Source organism: Platalea leucorodia (assembly GCF_965183815.1).
Source record: "Platalea leucorodia genome assembly, chromosome: 5".
Classification (NCBI taxonomy): Eukaryota; Metazoa; Chordata; class Aves; order Pelecaniformes; family Threskiornithidae; genus Platalea; species Platalea leucorodia.
The window spans coordinates 48,898,233-48,919,946 of NC_138827.1; the positions used below are offsets into that span (position 1 = coordinate 48,898,233).

General features: G+C 55.0%; 1 protein-coding gene across 4 annotated transcripts in view; it reads left to right on the forward strand.

Moving 5' to 3' along the window:
- Positions 1 to 862: 862 nt before the first annotated feature.
- Positions 863 to 21,714, forward strand: part of PDE4DIP (phosphodiesterase 4D interacting protein) — a 30,675-nt gene continuing 9,823 nt past the window's right edge. For 3 of the 4 annotated variants that reach the window (XM_082313554.1, XM_082313553.1, XM_082313555.1), the window contains exons 1-17: positions 4,277 to 5,643; positions 9,318 to 9,437; positions 11,190 to 11,309; positions 11,555 to 11,647; positions 11,761 to 11,976; positions 12,549 to 12,707; positions 13,084 to 13,197; positions 13,438 to 13,575; positions 13,890 to 14,069; positions 14,348 to 14,542; positions 15,456 to 15,599; positions 16,659 to 16,737; positions 17,289 to 17,377; positions 17,554 to 17,670; positions 18,227 to 18,364; positions 18,694 to 18,806; positions 19,581 to 19,708. In XM_082313554.1, coding sequence (XP_082169680.1) covers positions 4,495 to 5,643; positions 9,318 to 9,437; positions 11,190 to 11,309; positions 11,555 to 11,647; positions 11,761 to 11,976; positions 12,549 to 12,707; positions 13,084 to 13,197; positions 13,438 to 13,575; positions 13,890 to 14,069; positions 14,348 to 14,542; positions 15,456 to 15,599; positions 16,659 to 16,737; positions 17,289 to 17,377; positions 17,554 to 17,670; positions 18,227 to 18,364; positions 18,694 to 18,806; positions 19,581 to 19,708 — 3,292 coding nt within the window. In that variant the 5' untranslated portion in view covers positions 4,277 to 4,494. Of the gene's footprint in view, positions 1,111 to 1,565; positions 1,643 to 2,484; positions 2,609 to 2,682; positions 2,835 to 3,035; positions 3,154 to 4,276; positions 5,644 to 9,317; positions 9,438 to 11,189; positions 11,310 to 11,554; positions 11,648 to 11,760; positions 11,977 to 12,548; positions 12,708 to 13,083; positions 13,198 to 13,437; positions 13,576 to 13,889; positions 14,070 to 14,347; positions 14,543 to 15,455; positions 15,600 to 16,658; positions 16,738 to 17,288; positions 17,378 to 17,553; positions 17,671 to 18,226; positions 18,365 to 18,693; positions 18,807 to 19,580; positions 19,709 to 21,714 lie in introns of those variants that run through there. The other variant, XM_082313556.1, reaches the window with a different exon arrangement.

Consider the following 21,714-nt stretch of genomic DNA (forward strand, 5'->3'; position numbering starts at 1 on the left):
TGGTGCATGGGGGCCCTGGGGGCTGGACCCCGATGCCTTGCGTGACACAGCTGTGTCCTCCTCTCCGCAGGGACCCGTGCAGTGGTGACGGGCTGGCCGTGCTCCCCAGAGCCAGCTGCATGGCGGGTAAGACACCCTGAGAGCTCCCCCATACTCTGCATGCCCCAGCCCCATGACCTGCCGAGGGTGATGTGCTGGTGATCAGCGCCCTGGCAGTGTGCATCGCCCCAAGGGACAGCCAGGGGCTCGCCGGGCCCCAGGGGGTCCCTGTGTCCCTCCCGGTGACATCTTGGGGGCAGGCGGTGTGTGGAGCAGCCGCTTTGCTCTTCTGACTGCAGCTCGCCCTTGCTCCCTCCCAGCTTCCCAAGACGGGCTGTGGGCTGAGGGTGACGAGGACCCTGCGCTGGCCGAGCCGGGGGGGTCCCATGGCCCCCCGGGTGCTCAGCCCCAGCCTGGCCCCTTGATGCAGACGTGTCTCCTCCGGGACCTGGAGATGGGTCCCCTTGCCCAGACGCAGACCCTGCGGGACTTCGAGCAGGTGAGACCGCGGGATGCTGGGACCCCCCCATGGCACAGCCAGGACCCCCCCAGTACCGCAGGACGCTTGCAGGATACGTGCTGGACCCCCTGGGTGCACCGGTGGGGTGCACAGGGCAGGAGGGGGATGCAGGACAGGCGGCGGTGGGACGGAGAGAGAGGGCTCAGCTCCCCCGGGCACCGCGCTCCCCCTCGCCGCCCTCCTGGCTGAGGCGCGCGGGGGCCTCTGGGGCTCAGGTTTCACCACCCGCCTGTCCCTGCCATCCCGCTCCGGCGATTCCTCAAATAGCTCTGGGAGGCAAAAAAAAAAAAAAGGAAAGGGGCCGCGGCAGGGACGGCGGCAGGAGCTGCGCGCGGGCAAGGACCCCGAGCCGTGTCCCCGGCGGCGCCATGTGAGGGGTGCCGGGATGCCCCCCCCATGGAGCGCCGGCCATGGCTAACGGGTACCGCACGCTCTCCCAGCACCTCAACGACCTCAAGAAGGAGAATTTCAGCCTCAAGCTGCGCATCTACTTTCTGGAGGAGCGCGTTCAGCAGAAGGGCGAGGGCAGCCGGGACGATGTCTACCGGCGGGTGAGCGCCCGTGGGGGACGGGTGCCCCATGGGGGTTTCCCTCCCTATGCCCCCCCTTTGCTGGGAGGAGATGGGGCTGGGGGAGCACAGCTGGTGGGGATGCCAGGGAGGGCATCGAGCATGACACTACAGCTGGGGGAGCCGCTGTGCAGGGGTTTGCCCCTTGCTGCCTTTGACCGGAGCAGGGAGAGGGTCGGAGAGGGCATCCCCAGCCTGGTGGGGTGGCTGGGGAGTGTGGCGGTGCCAGTATGGGTGCAGACAGCTGGAGCGGGTACACCCCATCCCAGGACTGGCGGGCTAGAATACCACCCATGCCGCTCGGTGCCAGGAGCACACGAAGCCCTGCTGTGGGGTGGGGACCCCCATGCCACCTCTGATGTGTTCCCATGGGCAGTGGCGCTGGGGGGTCCGGGCAAGCGTGGCGGCATCCTACCCACCTGCCTCCTGCTCCACAGAACATTGAGCTGAAGGTGGAGGTGGAGAGCTTGAAGCGGGAGCTGCAGGAGAAGCAGCAAGCCCTGGACAACACATGGTGAGTGGGGCCGGCCAAACCCCTCACCCTGGGGTGGATGCGGCACCCACGTGCCGTCTGCGGTGCTTGTGTGGGCACAGGGGACGGGGCTTGTCTGCCTGCACCCTGCCCAGAGCGGGCAGTGGAGGGTTTTGCAGTGGGGCTGGAGCAGTCTGCAACGGGGCCAGGCACCCGCAGGGCTCCTCTTACAGCCCTGGCACCAGCCAAAAATAAAGGGCAGCACCTGTTTGGTGGGGGAGGGCAGCGCCGTGCCCGGGGACCGTGGCACGGGTGTCCTGCGGCGGGGCACCGCTGGGCGGGGAGCTGGGGGCACGGCAGCTGGGGAGCCCCTGGTTTCAGAAGCGTGGGGGAACTGCTTCGGTGGTTCAGAGCCTGAGCATGACCTGGTGCTGCCAGAGGAGCCGTGTCCCCAGGGCAGCGGCACTGGGAGGTTACAGTACGCCTTGCCCGGGGGTCCTGTAGAAACAGCACCCACGGCATGGGGCGAGCTGGGCTGGGGGCACCTGGGGTGGCACATATCGCTGAGCCCAGCTGGTTTGGGGGGGGAGCTTTTGCAAAGGGAGGCCATGCTGCACCCTACCAAGCCACGCCATGCTTCACCCTCCCATGCCGTGCCATGCCATGCCATGCCATGCCATGCCCTGCCATGCCATGCTGTGCCATACCATGCCATGCCATGCCATAGCGTGCTGTACCATACTGTGCAGTGCCATGCCATGTCATGTTATGAGATGGCGTGCCATACCATGCTGTGCCACATTGTGCTGTGCCATACTGTGCTGTGCCATGCCATGCTATGCCATGCCATGCCATGGCGTGCTGTGCTGTGCTGTGCCTGGCAGGGTGGCCGCGGAGAACCAGACGACCCGCAGCCAGGCAGCGCTCCGGCAGCAGTATGAGGAGCGGCAGCGGGAGTCGGAGCATGTCTACGAGCTCCTGGAGAACAAGATCCAGCTCCTGCAGGAGGTGAGCCCAGGGGCGGTGGGGGCCAGGGGGAGGCCAGGGGCAGGTGCCTCGAGACTCATACCACTGCCGTGCAGGAGGCCAGGCTGGCACGGAGTGAGGCCGAGCAGGCCACGGCGCTGGCCAGAGCTGAGGCGGAGCGGTGCCAGGAGCTGGCAGGGAAGCTGAAGGAAGCTGCGAGGACGAAGGAGGACAGGACTGATGACGGCTGTGGCGCCATGGCCCAGAGGTGGGTGCCCAGGACCCGTCCCCTCTGTGCTGCCAGCCTGTGCCCTATGCTGGTCCTTGGGGACAACCAAGGGGCTGCTGCTGTGCGGGGCCAAGGGGCTGCAGGCATCCAGGGAGGTGGAGTGGTCACTCCAAGGGACGAGAGCCAGGCTGTGGGGGAGAGGACCATGCTGAGCATCCCCCACCCTTCCCTCCCTCGCAGGAGGATCGAAGAGCTGACCCAAGAGCTGGCTGCCAGCAAACAGCTTGTGGAGATGCTGTCGGCCGAGAAGCGCGACCTGCAGCAGCGCCTGGAGGAGCCCCCAGCCGTGGGGGAACAGGTGGGTGTGCACGGCAGGGGGACCCCAGCCCAGCACCCCGGGGAGGAGCGCACCCGCCCGGGGCTCGGCTGGCAGCTGTCATCCCTGTCCCCTTCTGGGGCTGTGGCCAGGGCTGTGCCACGTCCAGCCCAGCAGCAGCAGGCGTTTGCACGACTGCCGTGGTGCTGGGGGGGCAGGGGGGCTGGGGGGACCCGGTGTGTGGTGTCAGGAGAGAGGCCACCAGCCAGCGCCGTCCTTCTGCGGGCATCAGTGCCGCCTGTACCTGTCTGCCGTTTAAATCCCGGGTCTTAAAATACCCCCGGCAGCCCGGCACGGTGCCAGGCGGGATTTCGGGGCTGCGAGGGATCAGAGAGCATGTTCCTGGCAGCCACACAGCTCTGGCCATGCTGTGGCTTGGTGGCACAGCGCTGTCCCCAGCAGCCACGGGCCATCAGAGCGTGAGCTGCCCACGCAGTGGTCCCGCCGGGGCGCTGGTGCGTGGGTGCTGGTGGCCTGGTGCCGTGGGGACGCGACGCCCGGCGCTGCCTGCTGGGGGTGGGCACTGGGGCTGGCACCGGCACCGGCACCGGCGTCGTCGCGCTGGCACCGGCGTGGGGACCTGGCACTGGGCTTGACGCTGGCACTGGGGACAGGCACCAGTAGGGGCGCTGACACTGGGGCTGGGCACTGGCATTGGGGCTGGGCCCCCGGCACTGGCCCCGAACTGTCGCCGTCGCGGTCACGGTCGCTGTCGCTGCTGCCGGCACCGCGCTGTGCCAGCCCCACGTCTGCCCGGGGCGGGCCGCGGGCAGCCACTGCGCATGCGCAGCTCCCGGGCGTGGCGCCTACAAATCCCGGCAGGCGCTGCGGCCTTCGCGCAAGCGTGGCGCCGTTGTCCGCCGCCATCTTGAAATCTGAGCCACAAGCCGGGCGCCGCCGTGGCAGGAGCATCCTCGGCGGCGGGGGGAGGCGGAGCGGCGGGGCCTGTGGGGCAGGGGGGCGGCCCGGGGTGAGGGGCAGCCCCGGGGAAGGGGGGCAGCGAGGAGAGAGGGGGCAGCCTCGGAGGGGCGGGGAGCCGTGAGGAGAGGGGGGCAGCGAAGGTGGGGGGGGGGGGGGGGTCAGCCCTGGTGTGGTTGGGCTGAGATGTGAAGGAGATGCCGTAGGGTGGGACGTTTCTGTAGCACCAGGAGTCCCAGCGTGTCACCCTCCTAAAAAGGGGGGGTTGGTGGCATGAGAAGTGACGGTGGGCTCAGGGCGTGAGGGAGCTGTGCCCCCGGAGATGCGCTGAGTGAGCGGTGGAGGCCTCGGGAAGGTCTCTTGAGAAGCCCCAGAAGTAGGCTTGGGTGCTGGTCAGGAGGGAGGATGAAGGAAACCTGCCGGATCTGCGCCCGGGAGCTGTGTGGCAACCAGCGACGATGGATCTTCCACACGGCGGCCAAGCTGAACCTCCAGGTGCTGCTCTCCCACGTCCTGGGCAGGGAGCTGTGCCGGGATGGCAAATCCGAGTTCGCTTGCAGCAAGTGTGCCTTCATGCTGGACCGCATCTACAGGTTCGACACCGTCATCGCGCGCATCGAAGCCCTCTCCATCGAGCGCCTGCAGAAACTGCTGCTGGAGAAAGACCGCCTCAAGTTCTGCATTGCAAGCATGTACCGCAGGAACAACGAAGACTCTAGCACAGACGACAGAGCTGGGGACGGGACTGTGGACCTTTCTAATCTGCCTGATGTACGGTACGCTGCCCTCCTTCAGGAGGACTTTGCTTATTCTGGGTATGAATACTGGACGGATCAAGAAGAGCACAGCTTGGAGCCACACAGCTGCCATGCTTCGGAGGGAGCGAGTAACCGCCCGCGGCGCTGCCGTGGCTGCGCTGCGCTGCGGGTGGCCGATGCTGACTACGAAGCGATTTGCAAAGTGCCACGAAAGGTGGCTAGAAGCATCTCCTGCGGGCTGTCCAGCCGGTGGTCGGCCAGCATGGGCAACGAGGAGTCATCCGTGTGCGATGCAGCAGAGCCTGCCAGCGCCAGAGGGCCTCTGGATGGGGAAAGCATGGAGGAAGGCACACCTGCATCCTCTGTTGAGTCCCTGGACACGACTGTGGAGGCAAGCCCTCCACAGCAGAAGGACGAAGATGCAGATAAGGGGGTGAAAGGGAATGGGAAATGTGACGATTTCTCAGATGACCGCATGACCCCAAACTCTTCACTGAGTGGGAACAGGCTGGAGCTGGCCCTCAGCTTGATCAGGGCTTTGGACTACAAACCCCTTCAGAGCCCCCGAGGCAGCAGGCTACCTATTCCTGTGAAGTCCAGCGTGCCCCCTCCCAAGCTCAGCCGTGACTTGGCAGATGGCAGCGCTTCTGCTGGCTTAGTGTGTGCTGGTTCTGCCTTCCTCAGCGCAGACAGAAAATCCTTTTCCAGAGCTCCTTTGGGTCTTTCCCTGGAGATTTCTGAACTGCAGGAGCTGTGGGACGACCTCTGTGAGGATTATATGCCACTGCGGGTACAGGTAGAGGTCATTGTGCTGCTGTTCAATTGAGCAGCATCCCTGCGGCCTGACGCTGAGCCCACTAGGGATTCTTCTGTGCTGAGATAATACAGATAGCTATGTGTCACTGAACCCAGGGCTAAGAATAGGCAGCTCAGTCCTTTTTAGGTGTGCTGCCTCTGTCTGTCATTCTGCTGTCGTCTGTTTCCTCCTTGTGTTCTGGGAAATTAACCTTCCCAACCCCTCTGTCATCTCTCCCTGTGAATGCAGCCTGCTCGGTGGGTCTAAGCTCTTCACATGCTTTGTCATTTTTCTGCTGAGAAAACACCAGTTTCACTTCAGGTTTCTCTTCAAGATGTCAGTGTGACTTTTACCCACAACCGAAGGGAGTGTTTTAAGCTTCTGGGCATGTTTTCTCCAGCAAATGTGTTTTCTTTGTGCCTGGGTAATGGTTCAGTGTCAGGAACACCTGCCTCCAGAGCCCTGCCTCTGCAGATCGGGCCTCCAACCTGCCTGACGTGCAGATCCGCGCAGGGATCTGTGGCGCGTGCCCTGAGGAAAAGGTGTTTTCCTTGCAGGTGGATTTGTGCCAGAGGATGACTTTAGGGTTAGTATTCTAGATAATTGGTTTATTTTCTGATCCTTTGAAAAGATTTGTCAATTAACAGCAGGTGTTGCTGAGAGGCGATGAAAGCTCCTGCTTTCATGGGGCTTGCTGGTCCTGTTCTCTGCCTCGATGGTAGTCCTCTTGTAGCTCCGGATTGCCTCTGTTTTGCTAGCTTTAATGAAATCTTCATTAGTATGCAGTCAAAAAGCTGAACTTGTAACTCCTTTACCACTTTCCTTAATGAATAGAAGGCCTCAGTCAGCTTCAATTCAGGAATATCCATGTCAGCCTAATTGCATTCCCATTAGCAGCCTTAGTGCTGTCTAATGCTCTAGGTAGCCTGGGGGATTAGAAAAATGCTTGTTTATTACTATGGCAACTGTGGCTGTGCTGAATTACGCTTCCTATTCAGCCAGCGCTGTTTGCTGTCCCATCTGCTCGGGCGTTTCCCGGAGCTGTGTGCTTTTCCCATGAAAGCCTGCTCAAGGGATGATGCTAGGGAGGAACGTAGAAAAAATTAGTTTTCATCTGGTGCAGAAAGGCATTGTGCTGGCAGCCGCTGACTGAAGATGTGAAGCACGGCATTGCTGCTCCTGTAGTCTGTGTTGCTTGCTACTAATTGTCACTGCTAGGGATATATTTACAGCATAAAAATAGGCTTTCTCTTAACGGAACGTGGCGCAATCAACGTGGCGCGTTTACAGCTTGGCTTTGTGTCATGCATCGCCACCCTCCTCTCGGAACTGCTTTAGAGGAGTTTCTCCAACCTTCAGCCTCTGCCATATGACCGTCCCTGCTGGGAATTCATCCTGCAGGATTTTTTACTGCCTGTTTCTTGCTGTGGCAGCAGCAGTTGTGGTCTTTGGTGCAGGGTCTGGCAGAAAGGGGAAAGCGCTTAATCCTTCGGAGGGCTTTAACAGCAAAAATGAGAGGTTGGATGCAGCTACTAAACTAAATGGTTCTTGTATAAATGATTTTTCTTTCTCTTTGTATGAGCAACATTCTTTCTAAAAGTCAGGTACTGCTGTCCAGCAATTCATAGGCATAAACTCCTTTCTGGTAACATGAAAGGAATGTATAGGATATATAGGACCACAGTACCTGTATTGCTTTTGGGAAATGGCAGTTCTGCTTTAAATTTACTGCTGTAAGCTACAATGACCGAGAGATCTGGTGTTCGGGGCACATGATCTCATAGGTACCGTCTTCCTGGGCGTTTCCTTGAACCAAAAATTCTTCCTCTTTATCACCACAGCCCCAGGAGAATGCCACCAAACCCAGCCTTCGTCAGACACGCTCTTGCAGCTGCCTGCGGTGCCATGCTGGCAGCGAGGGAAGCGTTGCCCTACTGACAGCTGGTCTTTTACCCACTGTTCTGGGCAGATGTGAGCTTGGCAGGCTTAGATAATGCTGTGATTATTATCTTTAAAAGAAGTGTTCTGTCTAGGTTAGTGTGCGCTGACATTGCTGGAGCTGTACTGAGAAGAGATTGGCAGTAAAATGCTGATGTAGGAGAAACCGCTGGGGAGCTGTGCCCCTTGTGTGGCGTGGCTGTGGGGAAGCACAAGGGAGGAGGGAGGCAGCTTGGGCTTTGGGACTTTGGACTTGCTCTGCCTTTCCCTTCCCTGCTTTTAACTCTTTGCAGGCTTTTTGCTTATTTTTCTTTGGAATGTGCAAATTGCGAGGAAAGGCGGGTTTTTTGTTGGTTGTTTTTTTTTTGTTTGTTTTGTTTTTTGGTTTTTTTTTTTTTCTTTTTTCCCCCCTCTGTTTTTTTTTCATCAACCTTATTTTAAAGTAGCTGCTGCGTGAGAGATTCCAGCAGCTCTCCCTGTCTGATCTGAAGCCTTCTGGCACAGCAATTACTTGCTGTGACTGTTTAAGGTTTCACTAAAATCTGAACAAAACATTAGGGTAAAGGGAAGCATTGCTTCTGTATGGAAGCTTCTGTATGTGAGAGGCAACGCGCAGGCCTGGGGGAGCTCCCCTGCGCTGCCTTCCTTTCCCAGAGACAGCGTTTCTGTGGCTGCTGAAGATGAGGACTCAGTCTGACAGGGCTAATCAGAGTCGGCTGTTGTTCTCCCTGCGCCGTGCTGCCTGGAGCTGATGCTCCTGTGTGTGCTCTGACAAGCTCTGCCATGGTCTCATAGCCTCTCTGCTGCAACCCTGCGCTTGCCAGGGCTCCCACTCAAAACAGGCACCAGTACAATCGATCTCGTATTGCTGATGAGAGTCGGGAATACTTAACGAGTCCTGTGAGGGCTGGGGTGGGTGGCTGGGTTTGAATGCTGCTCTCAGGAGTTAACAACTTGCTAGGCGGGAGGTAGCAAAATAGTAAGAAGGGATGACAAGGGATTAGCGTGGGCTCAGCCGGCAGGGTCTGGCAGGCCACGCGTCAGAAAGTAGGCTGTTTCCATTCTCAATAAATGGGTATGTGTCATGAAAGAAATCTCAGCTGTGGCACTGAATTTGCTACGGCTTGTGGAGCTGCAGGGAATCGCAGCCAGCATGGGTGCTGGAGCATGGGGAGCTGTGAAGGAAAGCCCAGAGTATCACAAGTGGAGGGGTTCAGAGCTGGGGGTGACTTCCAGGTCATGGCAGGAGGGTAGCTGGTGGGAAAGATTGAAGGTTGCGGGCTTGATAAAGGTGGAGAAGCTTGGCAGAACAGGGCAAGGAGGAGTTTGGTTCGGTGCTGGCTTTGCTTTTAAGCTTTCTGAAGCTGCCAGCAGGGCACAAGAGAAGGAGGGGAGGTTTCAGGGATGTGTCTTGGGTGTGGGGAGCAGATCCGTCATCAGCCCGCAGACAGTAGTTAGAGCCAGACAAGCTGCTGGGTTCACGGTACAGGAGTGAGGAGAGACAGGGAGCCCAACCAGCGCTTCGGGGCAGCAGGGCACTTCTGGCAGGTCAGGCAGGGAGCTGCCAGGTGCCAGCCTGCCACCCAGGTGAAGGGGGACATGGGCAGCATGAGGTTTCAGAGGCAGTTAGAAAAGCCCAGTGGGGCATGTTTAAGCCCATCCTGCAAGGTCTCTGAGGGCTGACAGCTGAATAGAAGCCAGTGCAAGACTTGAGCCATTTCCCTCCCTTTTTTCAGAATCTGCAGGATGAACGTCAGCAGCCAGCTCCAGGTGACCCTGCAGTGGGGGAGCACGTGTCCGATCTGTGTGCTGCAGAGCTGCAGGGCAAAATCCAGCAATTTGAAGCTGCCAACAAGGTATTTCTTAATGAACAGCAAATTCAGTGCCTAGTGAGTCTCATGTAGTTAGTATTGGAGGATGCCTCCTAGCCTGGCCAGAGGCAGGCATCTGCACCTCTGTTCCAGCAAGGGTGTGTGCTGGCGCATGCTTCTCAGCGCTGTTGTCTGCCAGCTTGAGTTAAAAGCATTTAATTTTTTTCTGCAGCTGTGCTGTGTAAAGTTTCCATATTTATTTTTGCAAACCATTATTTTGGAAGAACTTCCCACTTGCCTGGTGAGCCTTCCAGGAGCTGATGAAGGAGGGATGCACAGGGCTACTTCCCTGTCTCGGATTTGCATGGGTTCATGGTGCAGGAGAGGAGAGCACCCGCCCTTTGAGACAGCTGCCTTCTTTTTTGCAAGCAGTAAGGGAGATCAGTGCAGAGGGGGTCCTGTTTTCATTTCAATTTAAAGGCTTTCGTAGGAGAGAAGCATGCAGCTGAGTTGTCTTGAGGCAGATCAAATTTAACACGTGTTGCGAGGGATTGATGTTCTTCGTTATGCTCTTGAACTCTAAGGTAAATTATACCCACTGGGAAAACAGAGGGATTAAATGGGAAAAAACATTGGGATGGGATCTTTATTTAAATCTGGGGACAGCTGTAAGCTGTTGGAGCTGCCTGGACCACAAAGGTTGACAGGGGAATAAAGAGGCCCAAGGCCTAGTAAATGCAGTTGGAAGTGTTTAAACAGTTTAGGGGGAGTGACTCTTAGAGAAGAGATAACATGACAGGTGTGTAAACTAATGAGCAACAAGAGGAAATCATGTGGCAGCACCAGCTCCTTAAGAAACTGAGGCTTGAGTAAGTTCTGAGGAAGAAGCATATCATGCAAGACTAAGAAAGCCAACAGGCAGCATGTTTAGAAATACTAACAAGCAGTTGCTTAAATGCAATACTTAAATGTGTGCTGCATCATGAGCATTATGGTGAAAGCAGTGAACTGTCCTAAAACTGTTTGAGATGGTCTCTTTAGGCTGAAAAAGTCTTAGGCAAAAGTTCCTCAGGTTGTAAACCAGCTGTGGAGACTAGCGAGATGTTCCCCTTTGCTTTGCAGCCGTGCTGTTGGCATGGTGGTGCTGGCTAGACTCTGTTGTGCTGAAGCCAGAACTTGAGGCTAAATAAGGCACTGATCTGATCAAACGTAGAATTACCTAGACCAGCAGTGGCTGCAAGAGTGCCTGGGTGGTTGAAGGAGACAGTAAGAGAAGGGGCTGGAAGATTGTAAAGGGACAGCTGCAATGCTCTGGAGGACCTTAGAAGCAAAGGGGACAGTTTTTAGAATGTGTAGCTTCTTCGTGTTGATTTTTCTTTTTTCAGATCTCTTGGGAGGTTTTTGGGCTGAAGCAGCCCCTTTCCTCTTAAGGGAACAGAAACACATGATAGAAACTGGGAAGGCTGCTGGGCAGTCTGAGCAAGACCCTCCTGGAGTATGTGGGAGGCAGTATGATGTGTGAACCCAAGCCTGGAACCTCCGCCCTGCAAGTGGGGGCTGCATTGGAGGGACCAGAAGCACTGGAACAGTCCTGTGGAGGTACTGAAGGCTTTGTGTTTACTCACTGGTCTCCACCCAGCTCAGACAGTATTTACAGACTCTAGAGTGAGCCACGTTGATCTTGATCTGGTGTACACCTGGGCTGTATGGACTTGAGTAAGGAGTGAAGGGAGTCCTAAGGGTGTTTATGTAGAGCATTAGGCAGGATTAAAAAAACCAACATATTTCTGTCTTCAGTTGTTACAGGAAAAGCTGAATGAATTGAATTTTGAATTAAAATCTGTCCAAGAAACATCTCGGAGACAAGATCGTACAATCCAGAGTCTGAATGAGGCCCTGAAGAGCAAAGAGAGTAAGGTAATAGTTTTGGGTAGACAGGGTGGTGCTCACCAACAGAGGAAAGCGTGCTAGCCCTGGAGGCAGTGACTGAAAAGGAATGGTTAAGCCACTGCTAGGCATCCTGGATCTCAGTAAATTATTTCTTGCAAAGCTGTTACTTCTGTGCGATGCTGACATGTGTCATAATCCATGCCGGAGGCTTGGGATGGGAGGGTTTGTGCTTGGTTAGCCAATGACTGGGCTTCCTATCTTTTGACTCGTAGGCAGAAGAGCTGTACCATATCATTGAAGGGCAGAATGAGACAATGGCCAAGCTGCGGGACATGTTACACAGAAGCCGTCTGGGTCAGCTGCAGGTATGTCCCTGAAAAGCCTCAGACTCATCAGGTTTCATTCTGCAGGGATCCTGATTTTTAAATGCCTCTCGTGAAGAGAATCTTTGAGTTTCTCTGCTTCCCACTCTTGTTAGATGTCAGAGAGCCCACTCTCATCCCAGGAGCAGCAAATGTCACTGATAGATCTTCAGAACACGCTTTTCTGCACCAAGCTGGAGGTGCAGAAACTGAAAAGAGCTCAGTGCCAGAAAGAGCATCAACTGACTGAAGCCAGGAGAGCAACCCAGCTCCTAGAGACCATGGTGCACGAGGAAGAGCAGCAGAAAGAGGCAACCTGGAAACACAACCAGGTATGACAAGCACTTAGCCTGGAAGTCTCTGGGTTTACATGACTTAAGAAGCACTGATGTAGTCAGTACTCCGCTCTCATTCATCATTTCCGCCTACACCAGTCTGGGCACACTTGGCTAACCCCTTGTCACATGTGGCAGGGGGAATTCTCCAGCCTCCTTAGCTTCGTATCTGAGGATTTAGAATCAGCAAAGACACTTGGTAGTGGGTATGTTGTCACTTATATGTCTTTGGCTGGTGCAAATGTCCCATCTCTTTGTGATGCAAATGTCCCATCTCTTTTTGTGATATTACAAAGTTAATGTCCACTGCTGCGCAGGTTAGCTGTGATTGCTCTGGCCACAGGCAGAGCTTTACAGTCAAGGGGTTTAGATGGTTGGATACTCTGGGAAATGAAATAAATTCAGACTTCATCACCATGGAAGTGTGTTTTGAGATGTGAAAGCTGTAGTATTGCAGAGCATTTTTGGCTGTTTCCACAGCCCTTGTTGCTCTTGGCTTCTTCAGATTGGCCTGCTGTTTACAGGTCTGTTGAGGACTTACTGCCAAGGCATGTGCTTTTCCCTTGCAGGAGCTGCGTGCTGTGGTACAGCAGCTGCAGGCAGAGCTGCAGGACAAGGCTCAGCAGCTCCAGACTGTGGAGTGGGAGAAATGCCGTGAGCTGCAGGCCCAGGAGCAGAGAGTTCAGTGTTTGAGTCAGCATCTGGCTCGCAAGGAACAGCTTCTGCAGGTGAGATGCAGAAAGATTCAAGTTGAGCATAACTAGCCAGGGCCCCTGCTCCTCCTTTGATATTTGGCAATGCAAAAGTCAGTCTGGAGCTTTCATGCATGCCCTTCGAAGAAGGGAAGGAAAGAGATGCTTCTGGGCTCCCAAGATGAGGAAGACGACACTGGTATCTGAGTACCTCAGCCCACTGCAATGCCTGGTGAGCCCTGGCAGGTGCTAGTCAACCAGCCCCAGGTGCTGGGACTCTACTACCCTTTAATGTGGTGGGTGGAGCAAGTGTAGGGTGGAGGGAGGTAGCCCAGATTCTCCTGTGCTGCTCTCTGGGAGGTTTCTGGACTGACAGTTGTACTAGGGGGGTGTGTGTGTGTGTGACCTCTAGGAATCGAGGGAGCTTCTGCAATGCCAGCAAAGCTTGGACAAGAGCCCTGCAGCCATGAATGCCATGTTGGAGAAACTGCAGCAGCGAGTCAGCGACAGGGATGCTGCTCTGGAGGTGAGCACAGTCTGTTGGTGAGGTCTTAGTTTTCCCTGGGGCTCAGCCTTTGGGCTACCCTACCATCAGCGGTACAGCCCCAGGCTGACCCCAGGGGTGACCATGTCTTCTACATGCTCTTCATGTCTCAGCCTTCCGGAGGAGTCCTCTGAAAGGGAGAGCTGAGGTGCCCCACAAAGTGAGTGGTGGGCTGCAGAGCCCTACTACCCCATTCTGAGCAATCACCCCCTCTCACCCTAGCGAGCAGTAGATGAGAAATTCTGTGCCCTGGAGAAGAAGGAGCAAGAGTTGCAACAGCTCCATCTCTCAATAAGGGAGCGTGGAAGTGACCTGGAGAGGCTACGCAGTGTCCTGTCCAGCAATGAGGCCACCATTCACGTGAGTGCTTGTTACCTGGGCATGCAGAGTCCAGCCTGGCTGTGGTGTGGTGCTAGACAAACCTTTCTGTGGATGCTCTGGTTGTTGGGGGGAGAGCGGCTGCAGGGTGTTGGCCTTCCTCTGGCCCTGTGTGCGGGGCAAGTTCCTGGGTCACTCGTGTTTCTGGGCTGGGTGTAGAGGTGAGTGTGGTGTCTGGAGAGGACAGGGGTGAATCTATGTGACTCCACTAGCAGGAGAGACTGGTATTTCCAGTTCTGCTTAATTCAGGATAGAGTCTCCATCTCTGGTTGAGCTGCTTCTGTTGTGGTCCCCAGAGCCTGGAGAGCCTCCTGAAAGCCAAAACCCTGGAATTAGAGCAGGTGTCAGCAACCTGCCAAAACCTCCGCTGGCTCAAGGAGGAGATGGAGGCCAAAGCCCACAGCAGGCAGAAGGAGCAGGAGGGGATCATCCAGCAGCTGCAGACCTGCCTGCATGACAGGAACAAGGAAGTGGAGGTAAGGCCTTAGCTTGGCTTCCTGAGCCTTCAGCCAGTTTGTCTGCAGAGAGAGTGGTCCCAGACCAGAGCCTCCTGGCTGCCTGCCTCTGAGGAGGGCACTTGAACCTGTGCCCAGTGCTTTGGAAGCTGGCTGCTTTTGGCACCTGTAAATACCTGTGCTTGCTAGGACACTGCTCTCTCAGCTACACCCAGGCCGAAGAGCTGTTCCTCCCTGAACAGCTTGCAGTTTGGTGGTAGCAATGTCTCTCCATCTCTCCCTTCCTCCCCCTTGTTCAGGAGCTTACAGCAACTCTGCTGTGCAAGCTGGGCCCAGGACAGAGTGAGGTAGCAGAGGAGCTGTGCCTGCGTCTCCAGCACAAGGAGAAAATGCTGCAAGATCTCCTCAATGACAGGAACCGTCAAACCATGGAGCACGATGCTGAAATCCGGGAGCTGCTGCAGGCCATGAGCACCAAGGAGCAGCAGAGCAGAGTGAGTTGTGTGCAGTGCTGCCGTGGGGAGGCTGGGGTGGATGGCTCTGCCTTGCATTAAGCAAATGGAAGCTGCTCTCTGGCTGCTGTTGATGTAGCCTGGTGGAGCTGCTGAGTGTTGAAGAACCCCATGAAATGCCATGACCCATTTCTGGGTTGGTCTCAGCCCATCACATGGGAGCAGTTATGAAGCAGCAGCTCTTGTAGCAATGTTCAGGTGTCAGGTCTATGTCATTAAATGGACTGGGGGGTTGTGTGTGCGGTGGGGAAGGAGGTGCAGATCCTCCTAGATATCTGTGCTCCTGGGCTTGAGGCAGCAGAGGGGCCATGGGAGGGCTGCTGCTTCACGTGGGTGTTACCAGACCGGAAGAGAAGACTCTCAGCTGTTTCTTGTGTAGCACAGAAGTCTGAGGAAGCTCTGCTCATTGCCTCTTAACTTACACATTAGTCTAACTAGTGCATGGTCCTGGGCATGTAAATGCCACTTAAAGAGCCACAGTTCCTACTCTGCCTACTCTTGCACACTGGGTGTGGTTCAGTGTTACCCAAGATGCCTTGCATTGAGTTTCCTTGCATAAAAAGGGGGCTAGAAGGCCAAGTACTGTCTCCTCTTCTTTGTCCTCTGTCTTTCTCCCCTCCTGAACGGGGTGTGAGAAACTGAGGAGCTTGTTCCTCTGTAGGCAGAGAGTCTGAGCCTTGCTGTAGCTGTCTGGCAAGCAGAGATGGGAGGGCTGCAGTGGAGTCGCTGTGAGTGGCCAGCAGCAGTAGCTCCCAGGCTGGTTTGCAGATCACTTCTAGTCTCAAGTGACAGATAAATATTGAGATGGTTTCACTTCGTATGTAGGGAAGGTGAGGGACAGGGATCCTACCCCTGATCACAGCCTTGCCTTTGCCTATTTTTCCTGCTCAATCAGATGGCTGCTGAGAAGATGGCGTGCGCTTTGGCTGAAAGGAGCTGCGAGTTACAACTCCTACGCCAGCATGTGTTGGGGAAGGAGCCTGCTGCGACCCAGTCATCTGGTGCTAGGCTGTTGAAGCAGGACAAACAGCCCGTACAAGTAAGAATTGTGCACTGTGTTTCTCTGTCCATGGCCTCAGGGCTCCAGAGCGAACTGATGCAACAGGAGGAAATGGGGGAGAGGGGAGCACCACAGAGAATAATAGAAATGAAAGTGAGATTAGGGAAGAGACTTCCTATAGGAGGAAGAGAAGAAACTGAGGAGCAGAAATGCTGCCTGGATGTTCTGATCTTGATTCCACCAGCCTTTGTCACTCAGTGTCTCCTTGCATTTTGATCAGGCAGTATTTGAGTCCTTAGGGCACGTGAGAGTATGAAAGAAATCCACCCTCTGACCTTCCAGCATTGACCCAGTCCTTCCTTGGGCTGGGCTGCCTCGCTGTATTGTAATCCCCTCCCTGACATTGTCACATTCTAGAGGGGACAAGAGAGCTAATTTTAGGTCCCACTAATTCTTGGCAGAGCCTACTGGCTGTTTGCTGTCTCTTCCACAATTGGAGCTGGTATTTTTAAAGCAGCTTTGCTAAAAACCGCTTTGAGGCTGAACACAACTCTGAGGCTACATATGCCACGCTCCTACTTGAGCAGCTGTTAATGGTTTATTGGTGAGCTGACATGTTGAACATTTTTAAGCAGCTGTAAACAGGTTGCTCATTTCTATTCCTAGGATCAAAGTGAGCTCTAGAGATTTCCAGGGACATGTATATGGGCCAAGCTCTGTTTTTCCTTCTTGCATGGTCCCTCTGGGCCACATCCTTGGATGAAGATGTAGGTCTTTGTAGAGTCTCAGTTGAAAGACAGGTTTGCTGCTGCAGTTGAGTGAAACCTGTTTAATCCCTACTATGAAGATGCTTACTGCCAGCAACTTCCTAGTGCCAAATAAAACAAGGCCAGAGCCCTGTTGCCCACACATACAGCTTCTAGGTTGGGTGCAATTCACTTGTCCCTCCTGCCTGGCTAGATCCCCTTCATTGGTTTCTCGCATTTCAGAGCACTGACAAAGCAGCCAGCAGCTTTGCTGCAATCCTGGAGCTCTGGGGAAGCTGTGAGTGCTAGGTTCCCCATAAAGGTGGAAACCTGGAGGCTTTTATGTTTTCAGGAAATACTGCAAAGAGCTTGTGGAGCTACAGCCATTGCCGGACCCCCACAGGGGGACAGCAGCTGCAGGACAGAGGGAGGTGAGTGTGGTGACAGCTTCTTTCAAGGCCCCCAAACATGACCAGGGCTTGTTGCTGTGGGGAAAACATGGTTACATGAAACTGTGAGAGAGCAAAGAGCTTTGAGCAAGAGCGAGTATTTTAAATAAAGCTGCGCCTTCTCTTTGGGTGGTGGTTCAGGGATGTCTGGGGATGGGAGTATGGGAAAGAGAAAGGCTGGTGTCGGGTTTGAGATGAGGTGCTTCCACTGAAGAGCTGATGCTGTCTAGTGAAGGGTTTTTGACTTTGTGGTTCAGGCTGGGCTGAGACAAGTACAGCTGGTTTGGGTATTGCCCTGGGGACAGGACACCTGAACTTTGCCAGAAGTGGGACAGCAGGCCTGGGATGTTGCTGTTGCCTTGGGTTGCTGTTTAAGGATCAACCAGGGAAGAAGAGCCTTTACTAAGAGGCAGTGTGATGGGGAGCACAAGCATTATGGACCTATCTTGCCAAAGAGGGATTCTGTCTAATCCTGGGGTCAGAGGGAGCAGCTGACACAGGGTAACCCTGTAGTAACCAAGCTGTCTTTGCAGTTACGACGTCAGCAGCAGAACTGGAGAAGGATCTTGTTAATGCCAAAGAGGAACTGGAGCTAATGGCAAAGAAGGAAAGGGAAAGCAGGGTGAGCTTGTGATGGAGCCTGTGCTAATCTCCCTTGCTTACAGGGGACCATTGGGCTCACTGGAAGTTTTGGACACCCCTATCGTGAGGGTACCCCCAGTGAGAGAAATGGGGCAGCAGCTTGCAGTGGTGTTTTGGCTTTCTGAAGTTTTTCACAGATTTGTCTTCCCTCCTTAGCGGGAGCTCACTGCTCTCCAGTCTGTCGTGGCCACGCAGGAGGAAGAGCTGCAGGTGCAGGCCTCAGATATAGAGTCCTTGACCAGGACTATCCAGATCAAAGAGGACCTCATCAAGGTGAGATAACGTGCTGTGCTGGGTCAATTCCGCCTGGGAAGGCTGCAGATGAGTTTCTTCTTTCCCCACATCCTGTACCTCATGTTCACTCACACTGAATGGCAAGATGTTAGCAACCAAGCTGCAGGCTTTCTGTCATAGCCATGAGCAGGTACCCTTCACTAAGGAGCGAGGGGCCTCTTCGAAGTAACGTGGCTGGCTGTCCATGGATGGTATTGCTGCTGGTTTGCCTACAGCCCTCTGTGTTACTTTGGCCAGAAGGCAAAGGCCCCAAACCCCCAGAGTGGCCTTATTTGGCTTTTTGCTCCTTGTGTGCCAAACACCCTTCTTTGAGAGTCCTTTAAAGAGAGTGCATTGTGTCCCTTCTCAGTTCCTGCTCCAGGCTGTTCTCTGTGCCTAATACACCCTGGGTGCTTTGGCATGTCTTTCTTAGGAGACCCAGATCTTTCCAAATGCTGGAAACTTTTCATAGTTGTGTTCCAGGGGGATTACGAAGGTCCAGCTGTCCTTGTTACTGATCCCTTCTTCACTGAGCCCTCCTGCTCTTGGTTTTCAGGATCTGCAGATGCAGCTGGTGGATCCCGAAGAAATTCCAGCCATAGAAAGGCTGACACAAGAAGTGCTGGTGCTTCGGGAGAAAGTGGCCATAGCAGAGTCACGAGGACAAGAGGCTACTGGAAACAGAAGGCAGCAGGTAGGGCGCCATGCGGGGCAAGCTTGGATGTGTTTATATTTCCGCTGGTTATGAGGCTTTCTTTTCAGCCTTTGGATATGTTGAGATGTGCTTATTCTTGGAAGCTGGCTGTGTGCAATAGGGGGAATACAAAGCAGGATAGGATTGGTTCCCTGTAGCACTTGTCTCAAGGGCAGAGTATTTCGGGAGTCCAAGGGTGACACCAATCGACTTGATCACTTGGACACAAGCAAGAGAGGAAGGGGAAGTCCCCGTTTCTCTGGGGCAGCCAGATGCCTCCTTTGATTTCTGTCTCTAAATGTTGCCTCTTGTCTGTTCTCTCCAACCAGTTGTTACTGATGCTCGAAGGGCTGGTGGCCGAAAGGAATCGGTTAAATGAGGCTCTCCAGGCAGAGAGGCAGCTCTATGGCAGCCTGGTAAAGTTTCACACGCACCCAGACAGGTAAGCAAGGCTGCCTTGACTCCATGCTGCCCTGCTCCGCTGCTGGGGCAAGCGTGGGTGCTCCAGTGGGACAATCCCTGATGCAGTGATCATTCTGCAAGTCTGAGAGCCCTCAGTGGGAAAGAGGGAGTCTGGGCAAAGAGTCCGACAAATGTGGCTTTGGGAGTCCAGGTTTTAGGCTGCCTTCTGCCCTTGAAGAGGCTGCAGCGGCCAGCTTTAAATGCTACGTAAACTCCCGCCATTGCCACCTCTTGTTCAGGCCCTGGGATTTCCATCTCTGTTCCCTGGCTTATGTATCCCTTCCCAGCTCAGCTTCCCACCCACACTTGGCCACCTTTCAGAGGCTGCTGTCAAATTCCCAACCAGCTGTTGAGTTGAGAAAGATCTATCTAGGTGCTTATCCAGGCAGTTGTCCCGCAGCACAGTATGGCCTGCATTTTCTGTCCTCCACATTAATCCCCTGCCCTTCATGGGGCTGCAGCCTCTGGGATATTTGAGCTACCTGATAGCAAGAGAGCACATAAATGGAGTGCTTGGGTAACTACTGAAGAACAGCTGTGCCTAGGAGTCCCCTACCATGGGCTGGAGCCTTTTTTGGGGATGGCTGTGCTCTGGGGAGGTTTAGAGGTGAGGGAAGAGGTGGCCGAGCTGCCTGGGGAGCATGCGGAGTCTGTGCCTGGAGCAAGTGGCAGTCCCGGATGGAGGGGCCAATTTGGTGTGCACTTGCTGCAGCCTGTCTAACCCTCTTCCCTTTTGTGCGGCGTGTCCGCTTAGCGCTGCGAGAGACCACACTCTGCAGGTGGAGCTGGAGGGGGTCCAGGAGCTCCGGGTTCAGCTGGAAGAAGCTCTTGGAAGAAGCTTGGAGCGTTTGAGCAGGCTGGAGACGCAGGGCGCCATAGGAGGTGGGGAACAGGAGCGTGTGAGAGTCCTACCCCAGCATGCCTTCTGAGCACTGACGCTCGCCTGCCTGCCACGGAAACGGTTCACTAACCGAGCGAGCCTGTCTCACTGACTCTGGGAGGGTTGCTTTGGTACTTAGTAATGGTACGATAGAACTGGTGCAGGGCTCTTTTGTTTTATTTTTGAGCTGCTTTGGAAACGGCGATCAGTGCAATCCACCTGTGTCTCGTGTGTGTTCCTGTCTGACCCACCCTGGTGGCCACTGATGTATTTGCACATTCAAATCATTCCATTTTAGTTGATTTCCCTCATCTCCCTTCTCCTCCCACCCCCATGGGCCAAATAAAGATTCCCTTTCTCTGAAGGAAACACCAGATGTTCTCTGTCATCTCCCAAGTGCATGAGTGTGAGTTTTTGTATTCCCTCACCATTTTTCTTACCCAGTGGCATCCCCCTCTTGGGTTGATGGCAGCTGGCCCAAAAGGAGAAGGGGTGTATGGAAAAGTGGGTTCCAGAGCCAGAGAATTTGAGAAGGGCCGCAAGAGCCTTCCTGGGGCTCTTACACAAGTCTTCAGTGTAGAACTAAATTAATTTTATGCTTAAACCAAATCCTACTGCAGTATTGATGATTTTACTGACTTTTTTTTTTTTTCCTCCCCCCCTAACGGTAAGTTGTCTCAGCCTGGCTTGTGAGTGCCTTCAAGGGAGAACTTCCTCCTCTTTTTGACAGATGATCTGGGGTGACCAAAACCTGTCCCTGCTCCCAGGGTCTGGGCTGGGTCTGCTCCCTCCCTTGTACGCGCACATCTCGCTTACAGGTTCCACATGCCCCTGGGGCAACGGGCAGGGCCCTGTTTCTGGTTTGCTGGGGACAGTCCCACTTGTCACCACTGCATACCTTTTTCTAGGGCATCTTTCACCTCCTGTGGGAGTGTTGAGGCTGGTGTGAGAGCTGAAAAACAATAGCAACAGCTTTCTGATGACCAGCGCTTCCTATGCACAGCGGGCTGTGGGTCAGCTGTCTCTATCACTTCCCAAGGTGTCAGGAGCAAACTTTGTACCTCTGAGCATCTGTTTCTGCTTGCTGGGGGAGCTGAACCAGGAGCGGATGGAGCAGAAGAGCTCCATCTTGCTGGGCTGCGCCACCTGGACCTGTGACTGCTCTGCTGCACATCTCCTTGTGACTGTTTCGCGTGGCACCACCTATCCCATGCCTTGCGCCCATGCTGAGGTCTTCTCTGCCCTGCCTGGGGCAGGGATAGGAGGCAGCACAGCTCTCCCTTCGCACGCAGCAGGTCAGCGCTACTCCTCTGGGTCCACACCTAGCTGTGTGGGGAGGTCAGCAGTTCTCATGTGGCCTGAAGGGACACAGCTGGTGGCTGCTGAGCAGCTCTGGTACTTGGTTAGCTTTTCCTTTCTCGTGTTTCATTCCCTTCCTCTCACTTCTCCGTGTAGCACCATCTTCTCTTTCTCCTTCTGCCTCTCACTTTGTAGGAGCCTTTCTGTCCCTGTCGTATCTCCACTTTTCCTCCTCCATCGTGGCTCTGATGCTTGGCTGGCTCCCTGGTCCCTCGGGTACCATGGAGCCCAGGGGCCAGCACAGACTCATTGGCATGGCATGGGGGAAGTCTTGGCTGGTTCTCTGGCAGCTCCCATCTCTTCTTGTGTGTGTGTTTAGCTGCAGATCTGTCCCTGGCCTCTGCTAGCAGCACTGCTGTAAAGTGCCCCATAGGGGAGCATTACCCTAGGCTGAGGTGTCCCAACTTTTCCGCTCTGTTCTTTAGGGCCTCCTTTCATCCCTGATATCCCTGGCTGTGCACTCCTCTGCCCCACAGGAGGACCAGCCTGAGCATCCCATGCCTGAGAACACCTTCTGTCAAACTGTGCGGTGCTTTGTGCTGTCTTGTAGCTCTTTGTGGAGGTCTCTCCTTCCTCTCTCAGTTTCCCTGAGGACCTTGCTTCCCTTCCTTTGTTCCCAGCAGCGTGAAGATTTCCAGCGCAGCCAGTG